The sequence below is a fragment of the Lissotriton helveticus genome, chromosome 5_1 (genome assembly GCF_964261635.1).
Source record: "Lissotriton helveticus chromosome 5_1, aLisHel1.1, whole genome shotgun sequence".
NCBI classification, from domain to species: domain Eukaryota; kingdom Metazoa; phylum Chordata; class Amphibia; order Caudata; family Salamandridae; genus Lissotriton; species Lissotriton helveticus.
In genome coordinates, this window is record NC_136065.1 from 207,079,988 (window position 1) to 207,103,874 (window position 23,887).

At 41.6% G+C, this 23,887-nt stretch overlaps 1 protein-coding gene across 1 annotated transcript in view; it reads right to left on the reverse strand.

The window, feature by feature from the left end:
* Positions 1-23,887, reverse strand: part of LOC144752426 (uncharacterized) — a 1,170,660-nt gene that overhangs the window by 469,424 nt on the left and 677,349 nt on the right. Inside the window, exon 29 of the mRNA XM_078640356.1 lies at positions 9,261-9,314. Coding sequence (XP_078496482.1) covers positions 9,261-9,314 — 54 coding nt within the window. The remainder of the gene's footprint in view (positions 1-9,260; positions 9,315-23,887) is intronic.

A 23,887-nucleotide genomic window follows, 5' to 3' on the forward strand; every position in this document is an offset into this window, starting at 1 on the left:
GTGAAGTATTCTTGTGTATTGAGTTGATCTCTCCGTATAGGAGATATACTGTTAGTGAGTGTTTAGTGATATATAGAAGTATTTTTATATCAATACTGTGTGGTTCTTTTTCTTTTCAATTACACTACAGATTAAACTGGTGAAACAAGCTGCTTAACACTGCTTCAAGATAAGCCTGAAGGCTGCTCTCCACAGCAACCACTTTGAAAGCTTTCTATGGTTATCAAAGACCACTAACACCACCATAAGGGTTGCCTGGATTAGTGCAAGGTGCACCACATGAACAAGATTGCACCATATACTAAGCCAGCCTCCTACAAGTCCTCCACTGCCTGTTCCAACACATCACCAAACAAAGATTCAACTACCCAAAAAGGAATTACCAAAATCATTCAGTAACTTTCAATTCTGCAGAAAAGCATCCACTGCCTTCGTTTTCAGATCCAGTCTCCAACTGAAATAGAGCTGAAACTGTTTTGTCAGTCGTGAAGCAAAAATATCCACCCTAAAGGGTCCTGTATTCTCCTGAACACTAAAACATTCGGCTCTTAATCGCTGTAATCACTGAACACAGATATTCCGGTCGGCTACAACATTCCCCAACCAGGCAAAACTTCCAAAATCCAAGAAGGCATACTCAACAAAAAAATCATCTCTGATCAACAAACTATTAACCTCTTATTTTATCATTTTACCTTCTTCTTTGAATAGCTCAATGTTCCTTTCAAGAAGATTGACTACAATATGTGTAGAGGATGCACAGCAAGTCGTTCGATGAAGGGATAGTTCTGGGAAGGGTGCACTCCTTGGTGTCGTTTCCGTCTCAAAACGCCCAATGGATAACTAAAGAAGTCGTGTACGCATGAAGCATGCAAGTACATCCCAGGGAGGCACTCCGGGGTGGCTCAAAAACAATGATTCCACTGTTGGTTTTAAAGTATTTATTTCTTCATTTCAATGATATTGGAATTCATATCAAAGTATTTTTAGGATACTGAAGTACATGTCATTTCACGCACATGGCTCCGATGCATTTCGGGCTCAAAAACGCCCTTTTTCAAGGAGCGCTGAAAGAAGAAGAAATTGGCGCGAATTAGGAATGTGAAAAACGGGACACGCGATGTGTATAAAGCAAAGTGTATAAAGTGAACTGAGTGAAATAAACGGATACGTGGCCAGTGTGGGAGTTGGTGAAATTATCGTGCTTAAAGGGTGAAGGACATTAGTGGCAAGAAGTGTACGAGTCGCTTTAAATGGGGTGCATGGTCAAAAGTAAAACTTTCATGCGTTTCGTGTCGAAATTACCAAGTGCAGTGTGATTAAAGGTATGTCCGTCTATATCGACTGGTTCTTACAAAACATATACTACATATAGTAAGTTCAAAACCGGAGCGCGACGTGCTTCCGTGGACAAGTGCCTAAGGTCTGGGATTAAACAAACATGCAGGCTAGCAGGGTGGGTTACTCACTGTTATGCGGAGGGGAACATGCTTCTCACTGTCAGCGTGCTGGATGCATTAGGGTCGGCGAGTGAAGGCGGGTTAAATGAAGGGGAAGGTACAAGCGACATAAAGGAAGGGTTAAGACGCGGGCGGTGGCGGCCATCTTGGAGTGGGGAACGTGAAAGATGGGACAATGAGTACAAAGGGTAAAAAAGTAAAACAGTGTGCGGGAACAATGCTTGAAATAACGAATCACAATATGACAGATATATTTACAATATGACAGATGTATTTACAAGTAACAACTGTATTCTACCCGATCATTAAGACCATTCTAATTCTCTTTGTAGGAGAAATTTACGAATGTCAATACCCTCTTTCTTGGAAAGTCGCATCCAATGAAAGGTTACCCTATCAAACTTCACGTCAACGCCACCTGCGACTCAATGAACTTGATTTATGCCATAAAATGTCCATGTGGCCAACTATATGTTGGCAAAACAGACAGGAAAGTGAAAACACGCATAACTGAAAACAAGTCAAACATTCGTACTAAAAATGAGAAGTCAAATCTAGCGGTACATTTCAATGAAATCCGCCACACCATCGCCCAACTACAGTTTATTGTACTAGAGACACTTTCCAAGAAAGAGGGTATTGACATTCGTAAATTTCTCCTACAAAGAGAATTAGAATGGATTTATAGATTACAAAGCCTGAAACCGAACGGTCTTAATGATCGGGTAGAATACAGTTGTTACTTGTAAATACATCTGTCATATTGTAAATATATCTGTCATATTGTGATTCGTTATTTCAAGCATTGTTCCCGCACACTGTTTTACTTTTTTACCCTTTGTACTCATTGTCCCATCTTTCACGTTCCCCACTCCAAGATGGCCACCACCGCCCGCGTCTTAACCCTTCCTTTATGTCGCTTGTACCTTCCCCTTCATTTAACCCGCCTTCACTCGCCGACCCTAATGCATCCAGCACGCTGACAGTGAGAAGCATGTTCCCCTCCGCATAACAGTGAGTAACCCACCCTGCTAGCCTGCATGTTTGTTTAATCCCAGACCTTAGGCACTTGTCCACGGAAGCACGTCGCGCTCCGGTTTTGAACTTACTATATGTAGTATATGTTTTGTAAGAACCAGTCGATATAGACGGACATACCTTTAATCACACAGCACTTGGTAATTTCGACACGAAACGCATGAAAGTTTTACTTTTGACCATGCACCCCATTTAAAGCGACTCGTACACTTCTTGCCACTAATGTCCTTCACCCTTTAAGCACGATAATTTCACCAACTCCCACACTGGCCACGCATCCGTTTATTTCACTCAGTTCACTTTATACACTTTGCTTTATACACATCGCGTGTCCCGTTTTTCACATTCCTAATTCGCGCCAATTTCTTCTTCTTTCAGCGCTCCTTGAAAAAGGGCGTTTTTGAGCCCGAAATGCATCGGAGCCATATGCGTGAAATGACATGTACTTCAGTATCCTAAAAATACTTTGATATGAATTCCAATATCATTGAAATGAAGAAATAAATACTTTAAAACCAACAGTGGAATCATTGTTTTTGAGCCACCCCGGAGTGCCTCCCTGGGATGTACTTGCATGCTTCATGCGTACACGACTTCTTTAGCCTTTCAAGAAGATGGCATCTGCCATTCTCTATCACTTCTCCGCCAAAGCCCCTAAATCCTTCAACAATCCTGCTTCATACATAGAGGAGACCCAGGGCAGAGTGTAAAATGTCCTTTTAAATAACCTGAGTGCTGTAACTATACCCACAGTTGGCCATTCCTAGCTCCTAAGCGGAGATGCCCTGATGGCCAGATTGCAGTAACCTGGATACTCTAGGTCCTGAGAGGCTACAACCATTTAGATTAGCCCAGGGAACACTGCTAAACTAGCTGCAGGTGCCATGATGCGGCCTGGTCGCCGGGCTGCGCTGTGTGGTTTGCCCTTTTGGAACCCCAGAGCGTGTTGGAGACTGGTGTGGGACTGGATGGCCCTCTTCATTGCTTGGGGGTGCTCAATGGGTGGTGTAGGCCCCCTGTGGGCCTCAGCTCACATCAAGCACCCTGAGAGCAGTTGACTGCCTGGCCCAGCCATGAGGGAGAAAGACACGAATGGTGACTCGCACATACTGGGACTTATGTGAGCACCCTGAGGTATGACGTGAATGGCAGCGTGCGTCACCCTCTATTGTCAGACCAAGCTTGGAGTTCTGTGGTGAGGATCCCCCCCCATCTCCTGGAGGCTGCAAGTAAGGTATTAAAGCACTAGATGCTTCCTGGACATGTGATGAAGAAGAGACTGGAGGCACCATAGACAGGGTGCAAGCACGAGGCAGTGACAATGCAGGACTATATCTGGTACCTCTCGCTCCTGCACTGGATACTATTGAAGATTGGGGGTGAATGCAGCTGAGCAGCCAGGGCAGAAGGCGAGGACAAGATTCAAGAACACCCTCCTGGCTGCTGCACGCTTATGAGGAGGAGAGGAAGGCGTCCCTGATGTTGGGTACACAGACATTGTACGCCAGAGAAGACCTAGTAATGGGCTTAAAAGGGGGCAAGGTCTATATCAAAGGGAGAAGCGCTGAAATAATAATATCTGAACTATAAAGCTACAAGTAACAAGACGGACTCACACTGTTGACTGCTTGTGCAAGCCAGGTTGGGGCCTGGCTGGTTGATCTACAGCATTTTCAGTACTAGAATGGTAAAGGATAAGGGGCGCCCCAAGCAGGGGAGAATAGACACCTATACGAAATCTCTTGCACCCACGGCTGAGGTGGTGGCAAAACAAACAGATATGGGGCATGTGGCTTCCTTGCACACACATGTTATCCTGGACACAATGCAGTCCTCCCAACAGGCCCCTGGGGTCAAGACTGGGGCGATTGAAAATGATGTTGCACTTCTTCACCAGGTTCTTGGTACAACCACTGGACGAGTGACAGAAGCTGAAATTTGCATTTCTGCACTGGAAGATACAATGAAGGATCTGCAGCAGATTGTGGGCAAATTGTAAAGCTCCACATGTGAAATGGCAGCCATTATGGAGAATGCAGAAGGCACTTTTGAAGAAACAATCTGTGATTTGTGGAGTAGCAAACCCTGAAAATGTTTTGCAGAACTGGCGGCAAACATTCTTGTCTCCTGTTTCCTGCTAGAAAGGGCACACTGGGCGCTCTTCGAGAAACCTTCACGAAGTGACCCACCATCCCCAACAATTGCCTTCTTCTTAAATTATAGGTACAGTGACTTGATCCTGAAAATGGGGAGAGGCCTGAGAGAAATCATTCTGGAATCCCAGAAGATCCTCTTCTTCCCTGACCCCCCCAAGAATGCTCCTAAAACAGGAGAGAACATAAAGCTCGCTCTCTGTCAAAGCAACTATGCTACGCCTTGAGCAAGTAAGAGTAAAGCGGAGCAGTTTGCTATGGCTTGGCGGGAGCGGTAACGCTCTCGCCGAGCCATAGCAAACAGCTATGTCCAAGGGGTTGGCACCCTAGGACATAGCAGGAGGATTGTTTGCGGTCCCGAGGGCTATTATTGGCTCCAGTAGGGAAGCCACATGACCCCCTTCTTTCTTAAAATTTGCCCCGGAAGGTGGTGGTCAAATTGTCTCGACCTCCTTTTAATCCTGTAACAATAAAAAAATTGTCCAAATACATTATCAAACACACCCTTCTTTCTCTCAACCATACTGCAACTGGCCTTGCAAACATTTGTCAAGCACCACAGTGCTGACACTAAGCCCAATTGTTATGTTTTGTGTATTTGTATAGCGCATAACTCACTTGGGAGAGTATACTGGCGGTGAAGCAGAAGCTGTTTAGCAGAGCTCAGCTTGGCGCCAGATGAAGAGTCAGGTCGTTAATTTTCTGCTTAATTCAAAAACTGAGGAGGCGGCTCTGATTTGCAGAGACAGGTCATTCCAGACTTTAGGATCGAGATGGAACACAAGACCGTCAAATCTGGTCCTACATGTAGGGCTGTTGAAAGTAGGAGTCCTGCTAAGTGGAACTGCCTGGGAATTTTGCCAGAATATGCGTTGTCAGGTATTTGGGGCCAATGATGTGTAAGCCTTTGTATATGTATGTGAGGAGTTTGAAGAGTGCTTGTTTGTGGATCGGGAGCTAGTAGAGGTTTGAGGTGCAGGGTGATATGACTGTTAGGTGGGAGGTTGAGGGGATCCTGGCCACTGAGCTTTGTATGGTCTGGAGTCTTCTGGTCAGTTGAGAACTGATTCTGGCATAGAGTGAATTTCTGTCTGATGTAGGATTGGGTGATGGTTCTGAAAGTGTTGGTGGTGAGCCATTTGAACATCCTCTTGAGCATCTTGAGTGTCTGGAAGCAATAGACGGAGAATGCATTCACTTGGCTGGTCATGGTGAGTTGGTTGTCGATTTCTATTCTGAGGATTTTAGGACGGTTTGCCAGTAGGGTTGTGAGTCCGAGTTTGGCAGCCCACCAGGTGGAGTTCCAGAGCGAGGAGTCTTTGCCGAAGATTACTGATCCTAATAAACAAATAGCCTTTTGACTTCTTTCTCGCAGAAGATTTGTATCTACCTGTACCTTCTTATAGTGAGCCTACTTGCCCGTTTCCATTATTCTTGTAAGAGTACCTACAACATCTAAAACATGGCTCTCACATTGCTCAAATGCTCACTCAAAATCTTTTCTTGGATCCCTCCCCAGTGTAACCAAAAACCTTATTAGATTGGGATTCCAATCTGGTGTCATGCAGGCTTTATTTTCTACCACCAGACTTGAACACTATGCTTTCATGATGTTCCTAACATCACTTTCCATAGACCTCCTCACCCAGTAAATGTTTGCTCACGTGATCTAGTGGCCACCAATACACGCTTTATGGATGCCAAATTACACTAGGGCTAAAGATTAATTCACCCAACGGGTCTTTCAGCGGACTTTTCCTTTTAGAACAATTGTTCACAACACTCAAATCTACTTTCAAGCTATCATTCCAACTTCTCCTTCCGCGAGTTTCGAAACATATTCAGGTACCTCATCCACAAAATCTTTCCTCTCATTATATCAAACATCTTGTAAGACTGCTTCAGGATTGCCCTGATTATAATGCTGCGGCAAAGGACACCTTCATTTGGGCTGCTCGTGACACCAGATCCAGCCATGGTGCTAAGACCTTCCATTCTTGTTAAGCACATACTCTTTTTTCCTTAAACGTTTTCCTTCAAAATTGTTCCTTTCCCATTTTTTTTTCTCACTCTTAATTCTTCGTTCTCTTCTTCATTAAAGGACCAGACTCCTCATCAGAAAGTGCTTCCATTCTTTCATTCATAACAGACTGAAAAACATATTTGACTGTTCTTCTTGTTTTCCAACTATCCATATTAAATTGACCTTCCTCCGCTTCTGACGTATTCAAACTCCACATAGTATTCCTGATATCTTTGTCTTGCTATATGCAATGTCTGCTGTGCCTCCCTGTAGCCTATTTTATCTTTGTCCGATCCACACATTAAATGTCAATTCTATTTAATAGGATTTGTTCAAACACAAAATGGCACCGAACTCGCAAGATATCAAGTCTTGCTTACCTCTAAGTTTATATTTCTTTAATGGGCAAATTTCTGAAAGAAAATAATGCCCAATTCTTCAGATCATGAGTTTCTGAACTATCGACCTCCAGACGAGGTCAGAAAGCCACACATTGCACTGTTTTAGTCTACTGCATAGGCGTTCTCTTTCAGTAACATGACAAATACTTAAAAGTCTGTTAGCACTCAAAAAAGATTTTATTGGAACTCGAAATCAATTTTTCAAAAAGCAATCGCTTTTTTAAAACAATCCATCACTCAATCAAAATAGTTTTAAGCTAATTATAATAACAAGCCGTCCTATAAAATACAACCTTCGATTAAAAAGACAATAAATACATGAAATCATTCCTTAAACTATGCAGACGCAGTTATATAAATTAGAATGTATTAGCATAGTTTTACCCTTTTTTCACCGACTTAATAACATGCTTTCTATATGCCAATGACCAAAGATATAAAGGTACTTATCTGTCATGGAGCAGCAATAAAAAGAAGGAGGACTACATCAGTTGGGGCCTTATATGTCCTAGAATTATTCTATTTCGACATTTTTGAGTATGTTCTTTGTGTGCTCTTTTAGGGGCTGCTGCTTGGAGTGACAATAAAGAAACTTTATGCTCATGATGACACAAATCATATTTGCCATGCAGAGAGCCTCTTCATACCATTCACAGCAATTTTAGCGAGAGTGGAACTTGCAATTCAACAAACCACGGCGACCAAGACTCCAGTGAGTGGGAGGATAGATTTCAGTGCATGCTGTGGACACCTTCATTCTCATGGAAAAAATTTGGGCTAAAACAGAATTCAATACAAATGCTGCACACAGCTCCAATACCAAAGGTGTGAAAGTGGAACTAGGGGAAATTCAACACCATGTTGTGTACATGTTTCCAGTGATAGGGAAGGAACATGGATCATTTAACTAGCAATCCCACAAAACTTGGGGTACAAGAATTCAGTGAATGGGGAGGAGTTCAGAAGTCAAAGAAATCCACAACATACCATGCCTACCTTTATTCCCATGAAAGATGTCAAGATTCAGAATGAAACCAATATAACATGTTGTGACCACTTCCTGGCCCGAGGGCCGTACTGGAACTTAAGGATATCCAATATAATATGATGTATGTTTGCCTGTTGTTTTAGGAGGGAAAGATGTAGAACTCAAGGAATTCAGAGACAACATGTTCTACTCTACCCCGTGGCAAAAGAGGAACTTTAGGCTTCCAGAAATCACATTTTGTGCATACCTTAATTTGTGCATGGGTTCCAATACAATATGGAGTGCCATTCTCCAATGGAATCTAGCACTTAAGCAATGATATATGAAGTGTTTATAACCAGTGCCAAAGAAAGAACATGGAGTCAGTGGAAATATACCACAGACATATGTACTCTTAAGAGAATCTTAAATAAACCAAAAGACCTGCTGTGAGGGCCCGAACTTCCATGGGGAAGGGCGTAGTGTCAGTACAATCCAGGACAAGACAACACACATTTGTGCACACTTCCAGTGTGACAGGAGGCACCTAGAATACAACAAGCTGTGCATGGCTTCAGTGAAACGGTAGGAAGAATCTAAAGAAAACAATGGAACAACCTATAGATTGTTCCAGTACTAAGGGGGAGGAGGAATCTGGAGCACAAAGGCACCCCAAACATGCTGCACATGTCTCCAGTACACGGTAGAGGAAGTGTCTTGCAATTTGAGGGAATCCAACGAGTGGAAGAGGAGACACTTCAGTTTTCAAGGAATGTAACACAATATTATGTGTGAATCATGTACACAAAGGGAGAGGAAAAATGTGAGCCCAAACAAGAACATGATTGTGATAACACACAGTCACGGTTTACATGGTGCAAAGATGCAACCAACAAATTAGTAATGCCAGATAGGCAATCATAGTAAGGACAAATGATTTCTCTGCATTTCGCCAACAACAATGGAAACAATATATTGTGAAGACTTAATTTGCTGTAAATCAAATGAGACATCACAAAACCATGACACACAGTACTTCTTTTAGCGCCAGAAATCTCATTCCAGAAACGGATTAATCAAACAAAGTTGGTCCTCAGAATGGAAACCTTAGCGCCAAGGTATACTTTCTCTACTTCTAGACATTTTCATGAACCCAGAACCCCAAGTACACAATAGTGGAATCAGTGAATGGGATTTAGTATAGTATAGAATGGGAACCTGTGTACCAGGCTTTCCTTCTGCGCCGACAGCCCCTGGGGTACCTTGGAGGCCCTGCAAAGAGGAGAAGAAAAAGAGGCATTGCACACGAGCAAAAACAACAGAAGTAGCTTAACAAAGACAAACAAAGAGCATAACAGAATTACCATGCACTAGTGGACAGCCAGTCTGACATGCCCAATTCCCTAAGTCCTAACTCTCCTAGTTCTGCTATTTCTGAGAGTACATGTTATGTATGCTTTCATTACTGCACTTACTTTGATTCCACCTGTGTGATCCATGTGTTCACTGTGTCCCAATTGCAATATATTCACCAAAGTAAATATTCGAGATGCACTCCATTAAACGTAATATTGTAACAACTATTTGGGTTTTATACAATAAATACATCCACATTGTGGTTATTTAAAGGCATACTGTCAATTACCCTCAAACATTATCTGTGTGTGTGTGTGTGTGTGTGTGTGTGTATATATATATATATATATATATATATATATATATATATATATATATAAAATAAATGTGTAATTATCTGTTTGAAAGCTTTAAATGGCGGCAACTCTTGTAAATCAGGTTGACACAGGGGAAAAAGGCACGTTTGTCGAAACGCGTCCTGTTCGTGCAATAAACTAATTGTTTATAATCCTCCACGCGAGTGCGGCCGCTTCTTTCCCTGGTGTTGGAGCAGATTTGTTCGCGGAGCCACCGCCGCGTTTTGGACCGCACCCACTCCTGAGTGCTCGTAACTTCGGCCGAGGTGGAGAGTTGGAGCTTGGTTTTTGCCGTCGGAGCACCGCTACAAGCCGAACAACCCAGCGTTACGGAATTTCGGGAACATAATCAGGCGGGTGAGTGTTCATCGTGCCTGCCCGTTTGCCGTTTATTAAATCGTGTTACATAAACACACGACGCTTGAACTGTTCGAATAATAGGCAGCTGGAGTGAGTGGAACAAAAGCGACCTTAAATGTTTGCTTGCAACAACGCACATTCAACCTGTCAACAAGTTTTTGCCTAAACCATTGATAGAAATGTTTTCTGATACCGCGAGGAATGCAGAGGCTGATGATGTTTTTAAATGCAGCCCAATGCAACGTCCTGACAAGGCTACAGCAAATGAAACTCCCAATTCACTACAGACTTTGTTTAACAAATTGGAAAGACTAATGGAACGCGAGATCCGAAAATGGTGGGAAGCGACCTCACTGCAACGTTATCTTGAGGTCAAAAGAGTACCACGCGGACTACGCATTTACACCATCCCTTCCTATGAGAATCCGGACCCTGCGCTTCTCGACGAATGGGCAGAGTATACCGTAGAGTCTACCGCAGGGATGTTAAAATTTCTCATTAAATTTGCCTGGAGTGACCGGGAAAAATGCCTACAGGAAATAGCGGAGACTGAGTCACTAATTGATGCAAATACTGAATTGGCTGACAAAGTTGATCTACGCGAGAAAATGAAAATTCGTCTAATTGCATACCAAGAAAAAATCTAATTGAGAAAACATACAAAATTCAATCATGATGCAAATGATTATGAACAGGGTAAAATTCTTACATTTGCACGCATATTTGATGCCCCACGTAGGGCCTTGAGAGGAGGTGGACCAAAGAACATACAATCTAAAGATACATCTGAGTCAGCTGTGAGCACAGACACAGAACAATCAGGGGAGGAAACCACTGGTACAACCACATATCCCTTGAGTGGTAGAGGGCGTTTTTTAGAGGAGTTCCAATTAAGGCGCAACTCCCGACAACGAGGGGGGAGAGGCAGATCACAGGCCCCACAAAATTGACAAAGCCGAGCAACAGGAAGACAAGAAGGGGCGGCAGATACAGGACGACAATTAGGAATGGCTACTCAAACACGCAGCCAGAGAAACCTGAAAAAGTGATACGACCTGTAGATCTCTCCATCATTAACCTGAAACAACATAGGTTATCTCAAGACCAAGAAAGTGTGTTGAAAAAAGGAATGACATTTTGCCCAACTAAGAAATTGGAATACACTCAAACTCGTATTGATCTGTATCTCTACTCACGGAAATTGAAACTACAAAAATTCTTTAAATTGAGAGATGAAAATCGTTCACCTTTGGCAGTAACATCTGGTGCACAAACGGAACACTCCACATTGACTGGCACTGATCTCAGAGCTATGCAACTCATTTCCAGCCAAGTACCAACGGACTCTCAAGACCCCGAATTGAATGTGACGGAAGCCATAAGATTTGGCACCAAACAAAGACCGGCACCAACGAACTTTAAACCAAAATCGACTTTTACACCTGTTTCAACTTATGATGCCATTGATGTATTTGAACAGGCAGTAAATCAAGATCTCTTAAGAATGAGAACAGCTACTGTGCCTAACCCACTATATAACCTAACCAGGGGAGAACAAAAAGCTTTAAAAGAACTACAGGATAACCATCAATTAATATTTAAACCCTCTGACAAGGGCGGCAACGTAGTCGTGATGACAAGAAAATACTATATGCAGGAGGCAATGCGTCAATTGTCGGATGGTAACTGCTATCAAAGAATCAGCAGAGATGAATACATCAAAAGCATTGATCAATACCACAAGTTGCTCGTGAAATGGGCAGAAAGAGGCATGATTAATGATAAGGAGCATACATTTTTGGCTTGTCCTTACCCTGTAACATCGACATTTTATCACTTACCAAAAGTGCATAAAGACACCAAACGACCACCCGGCAGACCGATTGTCTCCTCAATTGATTGCCTAACTGACTCTATGTCTCAATATATTGACTCTTTCCTTGCAGACTTTGTAAGAACATTGCCCTCATACATCCAAGATTCCACTGATTTCATCAAGAACATTATGGATATACCTTGGGAAACTGACATGTGGATGATCACATTGGACATAACCAGTCTATATACTGTCATTGATCACCAAAAGGGCATAAAGGCAGTACGGTATTTTCTTAAAGGAAGATCTCTTGAATATTCTGAACACAACGAAATGTTGTTGGAATTTGTAGAATTTGTTCTTTGGAATAACATTTTCCTTTTTGATCAGCAACACTACCGGCAAATAAGGGGGACCGCGATGGGCACCTCGCCCCCAGCTACGCAAATTTATTCGTGGGCTGGTGGGAATAGCAGGTGGCCTGGGCGGAACCCCTTAATGAATATGTGAACTGCACTGTAACATGGCATCGATATATCGATGATTTATTTATCCTATGGAAGGGCCCCAAATCACAGGCAGAAATATACCTTGATCTACTGAATAACAACTCCCTTAACCTCCACTTCAGTGGGCAGATGAGTCAAACCATGGTATCCTTTTTAGACCTTCAAATTTCTATCAAAGATAATAAAATCTGTACCAAGCTGTTTAGAAAATCCACAGCCGGCAATTCGACCCTTGAGGCAAGTAGTAGTCACCAGACATCTTTGAAGAAAAGTATTCCATATGGGGAGCTACTTCGCATCAAGAGAAATTGTTCAAATGATAAAGATTTTGAACAAGCAGCACAAGATGCTATTGATCGCTTTAAGGTCAGGGGATACAAGAGCGGTTTACTAAACCAGACTTTGGAAAGAGTAAAGAAGATTTCACGCAATAGCCTTTTGAAAGTACGTAGACAATCTACAGAAAAATATGTAAAATCGAGTAGATTCATCACCACATTTTCTGGTGAAGCAGAGGGACTGAGAAAGATACTCTACCGGAACTGGCATATTCTAAAGTCAGATCTGGTGATTGGTAAAGATCTACCGGAACAACCACAGATAACTTTCCGATGCAGCAGATCACTGAAAGATCATTTAGTGAAGAGCCATTATCAATCAGTCCCCTTTGTCCCTAGCCTAGATACCATGACAGGATTCTTTCCATGCTCTAAATGCAAGGCATGCAAGAATAGTACAAAGGTTCAAACATTTCAATTGCCAGGCATAAAGGTTATCAAGAAGATACATTTTTTCTTGACTTGCACCACACCTTTCTGTGTTTATTGTTTAGTTTGTCCTTGCATGAAAATTTATGTTGGCAGCACTAAACACCCTGCCAAAAAGAGAATTCTTGAGCATGCTCGGGCTATTGAAAATAAGGATCCCACTTATCCGGTGGCGAGACACTTCTCCGAAGTCCATAATAGTGACCGAACATTGTTAAAATTTTATTGCATTGACCACATTCCAGTCAGTGAGCGAGGTGGAGATAGATTGCAAAGATTGTGTAGACTTGAATCAAGGTATATTATTGATTTGCATACTGTTATTCCATTTGGTCTCAATTCTGAAGAAGAACTTTCAATACATCTCGGACAATAACATTCTGTTTCCTAGATGTATCATGTGACATGCATATATACCTTTTCTGCCAGTATTGACGTAAATATTTTCATGTTCTTGGTGAATATCAATAATGCACTTACTTAATGCTTATATAGCAATGAGGAAAATGATTTTTTGTTAATTTGTATGAACTAAACACACCATCAGCATGCCCATACAGGGCTCAATTTTGTTGATATATTATGAATATAGCGGTATTGCCCATACAGGGCTTAATTGTTTATATAATTTTTCAAGAATGATATGATGAAGGTCTTTAAATCGAGTAGTGCGGGATAATAGTTCATTAATTAAATAGTGAATGGTTCTCTTTTTAATTATACAGAAAACCACTTCAAAATGGCCGCCAAAGAAACAATGATGTTTTTGTCCGCTTTTTATGTTAATGAATTCACAGAAAAAAATGTGTAATTATCTGTTTGAAAGCTTTAAATGGCGGCAACTCTTGTAAATCAGGTTGACACAGGGGAAAAAGGCACGTTTGCCGAAACGCGTCCTGTTCGTGCAATAAACTAATTGTTTATAATCTTCCACGCGAGTGCGGCCGCTTCCTTCCCTGGTGTGGGATGGGGGCTCTTGGAGCAGAATATATATATATATATATATATATATATATATATATATATATTCACAGAAAAAACCATAGGTTATAGACCATATATAGTTAGGAATTAGCATTTACAAAACCTTGAAAATTCACTGAAAAAACCATAGGTTATAGACCATATATAGTTAGGAATTAGCATTTAGAAAACCTTATTTTACTCACACAAAACCATTGAAATTCCATATATAGTTAGTTGCACTAACTATATATCGCGCACCCGCAATCCACTGCTGATGATGTCACATATTACATCATTCATGACATGGTCAGTGACATCACTGATGACATCACTGATGACATCTCAAATGACATCACTGATGACATCACTGATGACATCTCAAATGACATCACTGATGACATCATGACACACCAATACCAGTTACTACATACGCACTCACTGATTCCTACGTCTACACACACATTCACTCATTCACCCATACAATCACTCATACATACAGTCACTCATTATTACAACACTATCATATGCACTCATACACCTATGCAGACAGTCACACACTGCCACTCATCCATGGAGTTACTCACACACCAAGTCAGTCCTGTAAAGAATCAATCACACTTCCATTTCTTCATCTATACAGTTAAACACAGAACACCATACTTCAGTGATATCACTGATGACATCACTAATGACATCTGAAATGACATCACTGATGACATCTCAAATGACATCACTGATGACATCATGACACACCAATACCAGTTACTACATACGCACTCACTGATTCGTACGTCAACACACACATTCACTCATTCACCCATACAATTACTCATACATACAGTCAGTTATTATTAGAACACTATCATATGCACTCATACACCTAGTCAGTCCTGTGAAGAATCAATCACACTTCGATTTCCTCATCTATAGTTAAACACAGAACACCATACTTTTCACACATATACTAACACATACTTACTCTCTTATACAATCACTGATACAAGTACACATTGATATGCACAGAGTCACACACCTCCCAGCCAGCCACACACACACTCAGTCTTCCATACATCCACTCATTCTTCAATATGTAAAACGTATTTAAACTTTACAAAAACACACAGACACTAGATGATGTCATCAGTGATGTCATTTGAGATGTCATCAGTGATGTCATCAGTGATGTCACTGACCATGTCATGAATGATGTAATATGTGACATCATCAGCAGTGGATTGCGGGTGCGCGATATATAGTTAGTGCAACTAACTATATATGGAATTTCAATGGTTTTGTGTGAGTAAAATAAGGTTTTCTAAATGCTAATTCCTAACTATATATGGTCTATAACCTATGGTTTTTTCAGTGAATTTTCAAGGTTTTGTAAATGCTAATTCCTAACTATATATGGTCTATAACCTATGGTTTTTTCTGTGAATTTCATTGGTTTTTTAACAGCTAATATCTGTAGCTGTAAAATGTATTCTTCTTTAAATCCAAAAATATATTTTATATGTTTATGAATAATTTTTTTTTTAAATATTTTTTTTTCTTCGTTCCCGCTTCGCGAATCGGGAAGCTTCCCGTTAGCTGACCTTGATGCCGCGAAATAGACCGCGAGCCGGTAAACGTTTCTTTACCGCAAGTGCCGCGTTAGAAAACAACATCGTGACGCCTCCCGTCCGCATGACGTTTCACGTTCTCGCGTGATACGTCATATGACGTGCTACGTTAGCGAACTGGTACGCGAAGCGAGTCGCAAAGCGCAGGTTTCTGGAAGCAAACCGGGAGGCCCTGCAAAGCGCTTAACGTAAACACAGCAAGTCATGTGACTTGGTAATAACACTTTTCATTGGTTCATTTCACTTTTGGTTTCCTAATGATGTAAGACTAGGTCATATAATCTAAAATGAACACTTTTGATTGGTTGAGAACTCTTGTTTTTCCCAAATGATGAAAATCCCTCCTTCTTTCCTCACTCTGACTTTCATCATTGTGAGAGAAAGACCCTTTGTGATCACTGAGCAATGGCTTCTTTAGTAGCTTCAGCTGGTGCTTCCCCACCACCTCCACCACATCCAAGGAAGAGTGGACCACCTGCTCAAGTTATAATTCAACAAGAAGAGGAAGAAGAGGAACAGGACGACGAGCACGAAGAGAGGCAGTTTTTGCCTGAGCAGCCCAGGACGTCTCACCGGAAAGAAAACTTCATTTGGCAATTTTTTTAAATTCCCAAAGGTCAGAAAAAAGTAAATGCAAGATACGTAACTTGCCTTATATGTCAAGATAGACTGTCCAGAGGAACCGAGAAAAAATACAGTTTCGGAAACTACACAATGCATCGCCATATGACTAGGTGGCATCCTAACAACTACAGTGCTGCACAGTTTCGGAACGACCTAGATAATCTCCCTATTATGGCCAGAAGATCTGTTGTACCGGAAGTAACGGGAGCAGAGGGCAGGGAGATGGTGCCAAATATACAAATGAGATTTGGTGAAGTAAAACACATCTGCGTATTTTCCGATGGATTCATTTGCTACGGAGAAAGAAGCATCACTCTGATCAACAGAGCTATTGACTATCATATGCAAGTTTGTACGAAACGCCCAAAATAATAAATACTTCTTTTTTTGTTTTGTTGCTCCTGTTGAGCCCTTTACAATGAATCGTTTTCATTGCCCCCTCCAAGAAAAACCCAAAAAAATATAAAACTGTTCAGAAAAATTCAAAAAAAGTAAAAAAATGTTCCGAAAAATAATAAAAAAAATATAAAACAACAAAAACAATAAAAAAAAAAGTTCTTTTCAGAACTACCTCCCCGTTATTAAAAAATTGGTACAATATTTGGAACTGTGCCAACCTCTATTTCTCTTAGTTCGCTTCCCAGTTCGCTCGCCGGTACGCGAACCGGAAGCGAACCAAAAACAGTAAGTATAAGGGAAGGAAACAGACACTTATGTTAAAAGAAAGACAGCTATAGGGGAGTAAACTAGAGATACTATTACCCGTAATCCACTGCTGATGATGTCACATATTACATCATTCATGACATGCTCAGTGACATCATCAGCAGAGGATTGCGGGTTTTTTGGCAACGTGCCTTATCCACGGTTTAATAACGCTGCCTTTTGCTTTATATAAGTTTTCAAATTGTATGAAATATATACCAATAGGTCGTTATGAACCTTTAGGTAGTGCTTTTCTTCATGAGGTCTGGTCGCTTCCATACACATACAGATGTTTCAAAGATGATCAAGAAGTTTATCTGAATGGAGAGGAATGCACTGAGACGCCAGATCATTCACTAATGTGTAGGCACATACAGTTACACGGTTCATGCAACAAACACCGACCAAATATGGCTTGCGTGTTGCAAGGCACGCCAGTTCCTGCTATCATCCCCACGTTCAAGTTGTTGGAAAATGGTAGTTATTTGATGCTCAATAATGAAGATTGTTCTGAGTTAATTAAAAGTATTCCTTTTATCGTAACAGTAAGTGAACGGGTTATTTGCTGCAGAAATGTTCTATTTCCTCCCACACATGAACATAGGGAGTTTTCAATCTGGCCACAAATACCAACCTTGGGACAGATTTCAACGGCATGGCAAGAATAAGAGCTCTTTTGTCTCAGAGAGAGGTGGCCTTGAGTTCGGCCCGTGAAACTTTCGTGCTTCACATAGCGAACACCCGTACAGAGGTGCAGACCCTTTTCAATTCAGATTTGCCTTTCAATTTCAGCAAGATGGTTCCGACTATCTTTAACGCATCCTCCACAAAGACCCTGGCGCACTTTTTTAAAGTTGTTACCAGTGGTCTCGTGACTTCATTTGAGAAAATCTTTGGAGTCATCCCTGCTTCCTTTCATTCTATTTTCTCCACTCTGGTTCGTGGATTGGCATTTTTACTTGCATTACCAGCGGACGCTCTTGTGCTTTTTTACATTTTTAAATATGGATGTCCCTCCTATGCAACCTCCCACCCTGCAGCTGCTGACACTGTTCCGCAATCGCATGCTAGAATATTATGGCACAATGCCGTTGGCGATATTAAGCACGGCATATGGATTATCTTTTCGATTCTCCTACTTCACCTGTGTCCAGCCTGTATTTCACTGCCTGACCTGTGATTTCGATTGGGCCATTGATTTGTGTCTCTGCGGACCGGTTTCTCCTGACGTCGACTTTAATCAGCTGATGACTCCTATCATTACTCACGAGTTGGTTTGTCCTGGCGAAAGGATTATGGCTGTGGCATTGATGCATGGACTACTTGGTCCCTGGAATTTACTGGCGGCAGCACAGTCTTTCTTGGAACAGAGCTTTCTTGAAAACCCACCGAGCTGTCCTCTGATGGTGATAGAGGATCCGGTTCTGCGAAAGCACGTATGTTCTTTTCCGCTTTTAAATTGGATGGCTGAACTGTTTTCGGATGAAGACGGTGACTTCCTATTGGAGGCTGTTGCAGCTTATTTTGCATACACAGTTATGTCATAGACCTTTTTCATGTTTGATATGCTGAGTACTAGCATTTCATTGACAATTCATTGACTTATTTGTCAAGTTTTTATTATTTACCTTGCCTATTGGCTTAAGACTCGATAAAGTACTTGGCTGTTTTATTTTTCTTTAGCATTAAATTTTCCTAGTTTTTAATGCTTTACCTTGCGGACCGTCCACATATAAACTTGCAATCTGCTCTCATGAGATGGCACTTCTATTATCTTATTCAGTTCGTTTCCGGATCATGGGGAGGTGTCATCTAGGTCCTGGATATCTTTACACCGTGTTAAGTTAGCATGGGCTCATTACCGGTTTAAACGCCATTTTTCCTTTTTTGCAACTTCTGCACACGACACTTAGTTGTTGCTTTAGCTTTCCACCTAGTAGTTCATCGTGGTTTACATGAGAATAATATGTTATTGCTCTACTATCTGCTTTGCTTGTTAAACTATATCTGTACAGCGAGTGCTAAAGTTTCAAGAACAACACGATACAGAATTGTTATGAGGTCTGATCTCCACGACTTCATACTCATAACATAAGTGCAACTTCTGCCAATTCTGGGCATGAGGCGGGTTTTATATTGCTTTGCCGAACACACATACACAACAGTTGATGCGGTTCACATGAAGAGAGAGCTGGTGTATGCTGATGTGATTCCTTCAAATCTAAGACACTAAAGTATGGGCACGCCCTAAACCAACACAAAGAGACCTTCTTAGCAAATAATATAATATGTGTATTAGGGAGGGTGAGATATAAGCAGCCGCGGGCCGTGGAGGGAGTTACGGTGAGGCAGGGAGGCGGGGAGGGGGAGAAGCAGGGTGGAGCCCTCTCTACCTTGCCCCTCCCCCTCCCCGCCTCCCTGCCCCACCGTAACTCCCTCCACGGCCCGCGGCTGCTTATAAGTGTGGCTAACTCTTATTCATTTACAGCATGTTAACATACTGTCACCATTCGCTTTTTATGTACTAGTAACTATGCTGGTAATTTTGCTACTGATAATATGTGTACTTGTATTCTCCACCCTGCTTCTCCCCCTCCCCGCCTCCCTGCCTCACCGTAACTCCCTCCACGGCCCGCGGCTGCTTATAAGTGTTGCTAACTCTTATTCATTTACAGCATGTTAACATACTATCACCATTCGCTTTTTATGTACTAGTAACTATGCTGGTAATTTTGCTACTGATAATATGTGTACTTGCATTATCTAAGATACTACGCCTGAGAAGACGGCATTAGTAAATAAACATTTCAAATACACATGTGTTCTTCTTAACTCCATGTTCTGGTTTCTAAGAAATATATAACGACCGACTGTTCATGAGTTCCACGTATCCTGAGGTACTATAAGTTCATATTCTGGATTGTCTAAACATTGAGAGTTTGTTATATCCAATGTGACACTGTACCTAGCTTGCTAAGGAGTTTTTGATTACTAACGTGAGTTTTGGGACACCCTAATTCGCCGAGGTTCCAATCCTCTGTCCACAGTTCTGTGTGAGAACAGAAACCCTGCGACAGGGGCACCCCCGACCCTTGCTGGAGCTTCATCACACTTGCGATACAACTCCAGCAATGCGCCACCTTTACGGCACAGATACATCACGCATCTGTGCTGTTTTTGCCCCATGATGCGCCGCATTGTAAATGCAGCACACCATAGGTGACGGAACAGCGGCACAGAATGACTAACACATCCCTGGTGATGCGCCAGTCATCATAAATGTATCCCTATGCTTCTTATCTTGTTAGAGATGAACCGCCATATGTATCATCAAAGTTTTTTGCATTTCCTAAATAGCGAACTTTAAGGAATAAATAGCGATTCTTTACCATTCCTAGTTTGCGATTAGCTATTTGCTAATTACAAATTACCCATTCATTTCCTTCATTTCCATAGGGCGGTTGGACTCACTTTTAGCTCGAACGGCTGAATGGATTTCCACGAAACTTGGCAAAATTGTAGGGACTGGTAGCCCGATGTGCCTTTGCTATGTCTCAAGATATATGCTCCAGTGGTTTTTACGAAAATTAACTTTGAAAAATATATATTGGGCTACATTGGCCTATATATATGTTGGAGCCCAAATGTAGCCCAATGTAGCCCAATGAAGCCCAATGTAGCCCAATGTAGCCCAAAGATGGCCGCCAGACACACAAAAAAACAAATGTAGCCCAAATATCAGCCAGATGTAGCCCAACTATAGCCCAGTGACAGAATGACCAATCAGCTTCGCAAACCTCCGTTACGCGAAGCGGAGCGCTGTTACAGATATATATCTTTTTTTGAACGTTAATTTCTCAAAATCCACTGGAGCACATATATTGAGACCTAGCAAAGGCACATCGGGCTACCAGTCCCTAATATTTTGCCAAGTTTCGTGCAAATCCATTCAGCCGTTCGATTATTATTATTATTATTATTTTTTGCCCCGCGGGGCCCTTTTAAAACCTCCACATCAAACCTAGGGGGTCAGCGAGGATCTACTATGCCCCCTTATAGTTATTTCCCCCTTTGTTTTGACCTCCTCTTGTCTCTCGATCCTACCGAGAGACAAGATGGCGGCCGCTACGGACTTTTTGGAATGTTGACAGACGCCGGAGAACCAATCAGCTTCGCTTCACAAAGCTCCGTTGCGCGCAAAGTACGCGTCCTGGGACGCTGCCAGGTCCGCTGTTACAGATATATATCTTTTTTTAAACGTTAATTTCTCAAAATCCACTGGAGCACATATATTGAGACCTACAAAAGGCACATCGGGCTACCAGTCCCTACAATTTTGCCAAGTTTCGTGCAAATCCATTCAGCCGTTCGGGCTAAAAGTGAGGCCAACCGCCCTATGGAAAACTCAATGTTAAAAACATGTTTTGGGAACCCCCTTTTTTCTCGGCCCCCCCTTGACGAACCCCCCCCCAAATTTCCAAGGGCTGCTCAGAAACAAAATGTGCCATTTTCCTGAAAATTTCAGCCAATTCCGTCCACAAACGCCAAAGTTATTAGACATAGAATTTTCAAAAATCCCATAGAGAAAAAATCCTAACTATATATACCTACTGGCGACCGCCAGTAGGTAATATATATATATATATATATATATATATATATATATATATATATATATATATATATATATTTACATTCCTGAACCTCTTACAACAGGATCTGCCAGTCCAGTATGCTGCAAGTATGGGCATGGCCCAGGGTCCTGCTTCCTTATAAACTGCCAGGGGAGCTCGATTAAGGGATAACTGTGCAGTCAAATCCGGCAAGATGGGTTTCACCTGCTTTCGTCTTTCTTCTTCTGCTTCGGGCATTTCAACTCAAAAGAAACATTTACACACAAATCAAACAGCAACCACCCTACCGCTGTCACATTATCAAATGATCATTCAGCAATCACTTTATCCCCGTTGTAAATTACTGTCTGAATTACTGGTATTCATTTTAGGATATGCAGATCAGATTACACTGCTCCTGAAACTACAATGGGTATACATTTAACTATATGCAGGGAGATTAAGGGTTCTACTGTCATTCTGACCTGCAGAATCCATATACCTATTACATATGTGTAATAATGTGAGCAGCTTTGAAAGTTTTATGTTTCTTTTTTTTTATTTTAGTTTTTAACTGTCTCATAGCGATGTTAAATAAATCTCAACAGTGTACTTTGAAAGGTAGTGGAAGGGAAACTGTGCATGTGATATATGTACGTACAGTGACTGAACATGCATATGTGACAGCTAGGTACAGTGTATGTGAAAAGAGGTTTAAGAATGACTTGTGGACACCTGGCTGATTAGTGAGATAAAGTGTGTGGCAGTTGGAGGAGATGATGTGTGGTCAGGGTATGTAAGGATGTCACTTTGGGTGGCAAGAGGAAATAAATGAATGATCACTTGTTTTGAAAACAGTGAAAGCTCTCCAGATGCCCATGAGAGAAATTGAGCTATTACAAGGGTGTCCCTTACTTTTTGGGGTTCACACATTCAAAATATTGCTGTTGTTACTATACTGAACAACAGTAATTTTATTAAAGGAACACACAAATATTGTGATCTACTATGTTTGTTTCCTATGTTTTGACTGAGTGGAGTGTCCGATCAGACGTGTGATTTGGCTTTGCCCCTAGGCTATACATTTTGTCTCCCTGGCTCAATACAATCGTGTTATAAAATATGATTTTGTTACTTGAGTCTATAAACCTTACTCTTTATGTGTTCAACAATATATGTCCTAGGAATGGTTATGCTGTAGCAAATGTACTATTTAATTCTGGCTGCAAAATTACAATTAATATGTTACTGCTTAAAGTCAACATCAGGGCAATATGGACCGTACATAAAAACATATTCCAGCTTTCATGGCAGAACTGTTATAAACTAAAAGAACAAGTTACTTACCTTCGGTAATGCTTTTTCTGGTGGATACAGTATATGCCTGTGGATTCCTAACCTTTTGAATACCCCCTGCGCCAGCATTTCGCGGAAATTCTTTCCTAGCTCTCCCACGTCGACGAGGATGTCATAATAGCACAGCTCTGCTCGCGACATCGTATGACGTCGTCAGAGCCATAAGATGGCCTCGTCGGCGTGCTGACGCCAGTTCCACCCATTTTTTCCATGCCTTTGAGGCAAATGGGCGGACCGACAAATTTTCACACATATACACATTATACCAAATATATATACAAATGCATAGCCAATAAAAGCATGGAAAAAGGACAACAAACAAAGCAATTTCCACTATTAAAATATAAGCATGAAAAAGACACATTAAAAACCATCATGTCAAACAGTCAAAACATTTTTAATAGAATCCCAAAGCCGTACCTCTCCCGGAGGAGGGTGTCCACTTGACTAGACCAAAAAATCCTGCAGAACAGAACGTGCAAAATGGCTGTTTCTCCTAACCTCCGAGTCCAAGCAGTAATGCTTCACAAAAGTCTGGATGGAGGCCCAAGTTGCTGCTTTACAAATATCAATAACAGGAACACCTCTACCCAAAGCAGAAGAAGATGACTTAGCTCTGGTAGAATGAGTTCTGATTCCTTAAGGTGGGTCCTTCTAGGCCAAGGTGTAGCAGATCTTGATGCACAAGATGATCCACCTGGAGAGAGTCCGCTAGTGCACAGCCTTGCCTTTCATTCGCCCAACGTAGCCCACAAAGGGCTGATCTTCCAGTCCACAAAACCACAATACCATTTG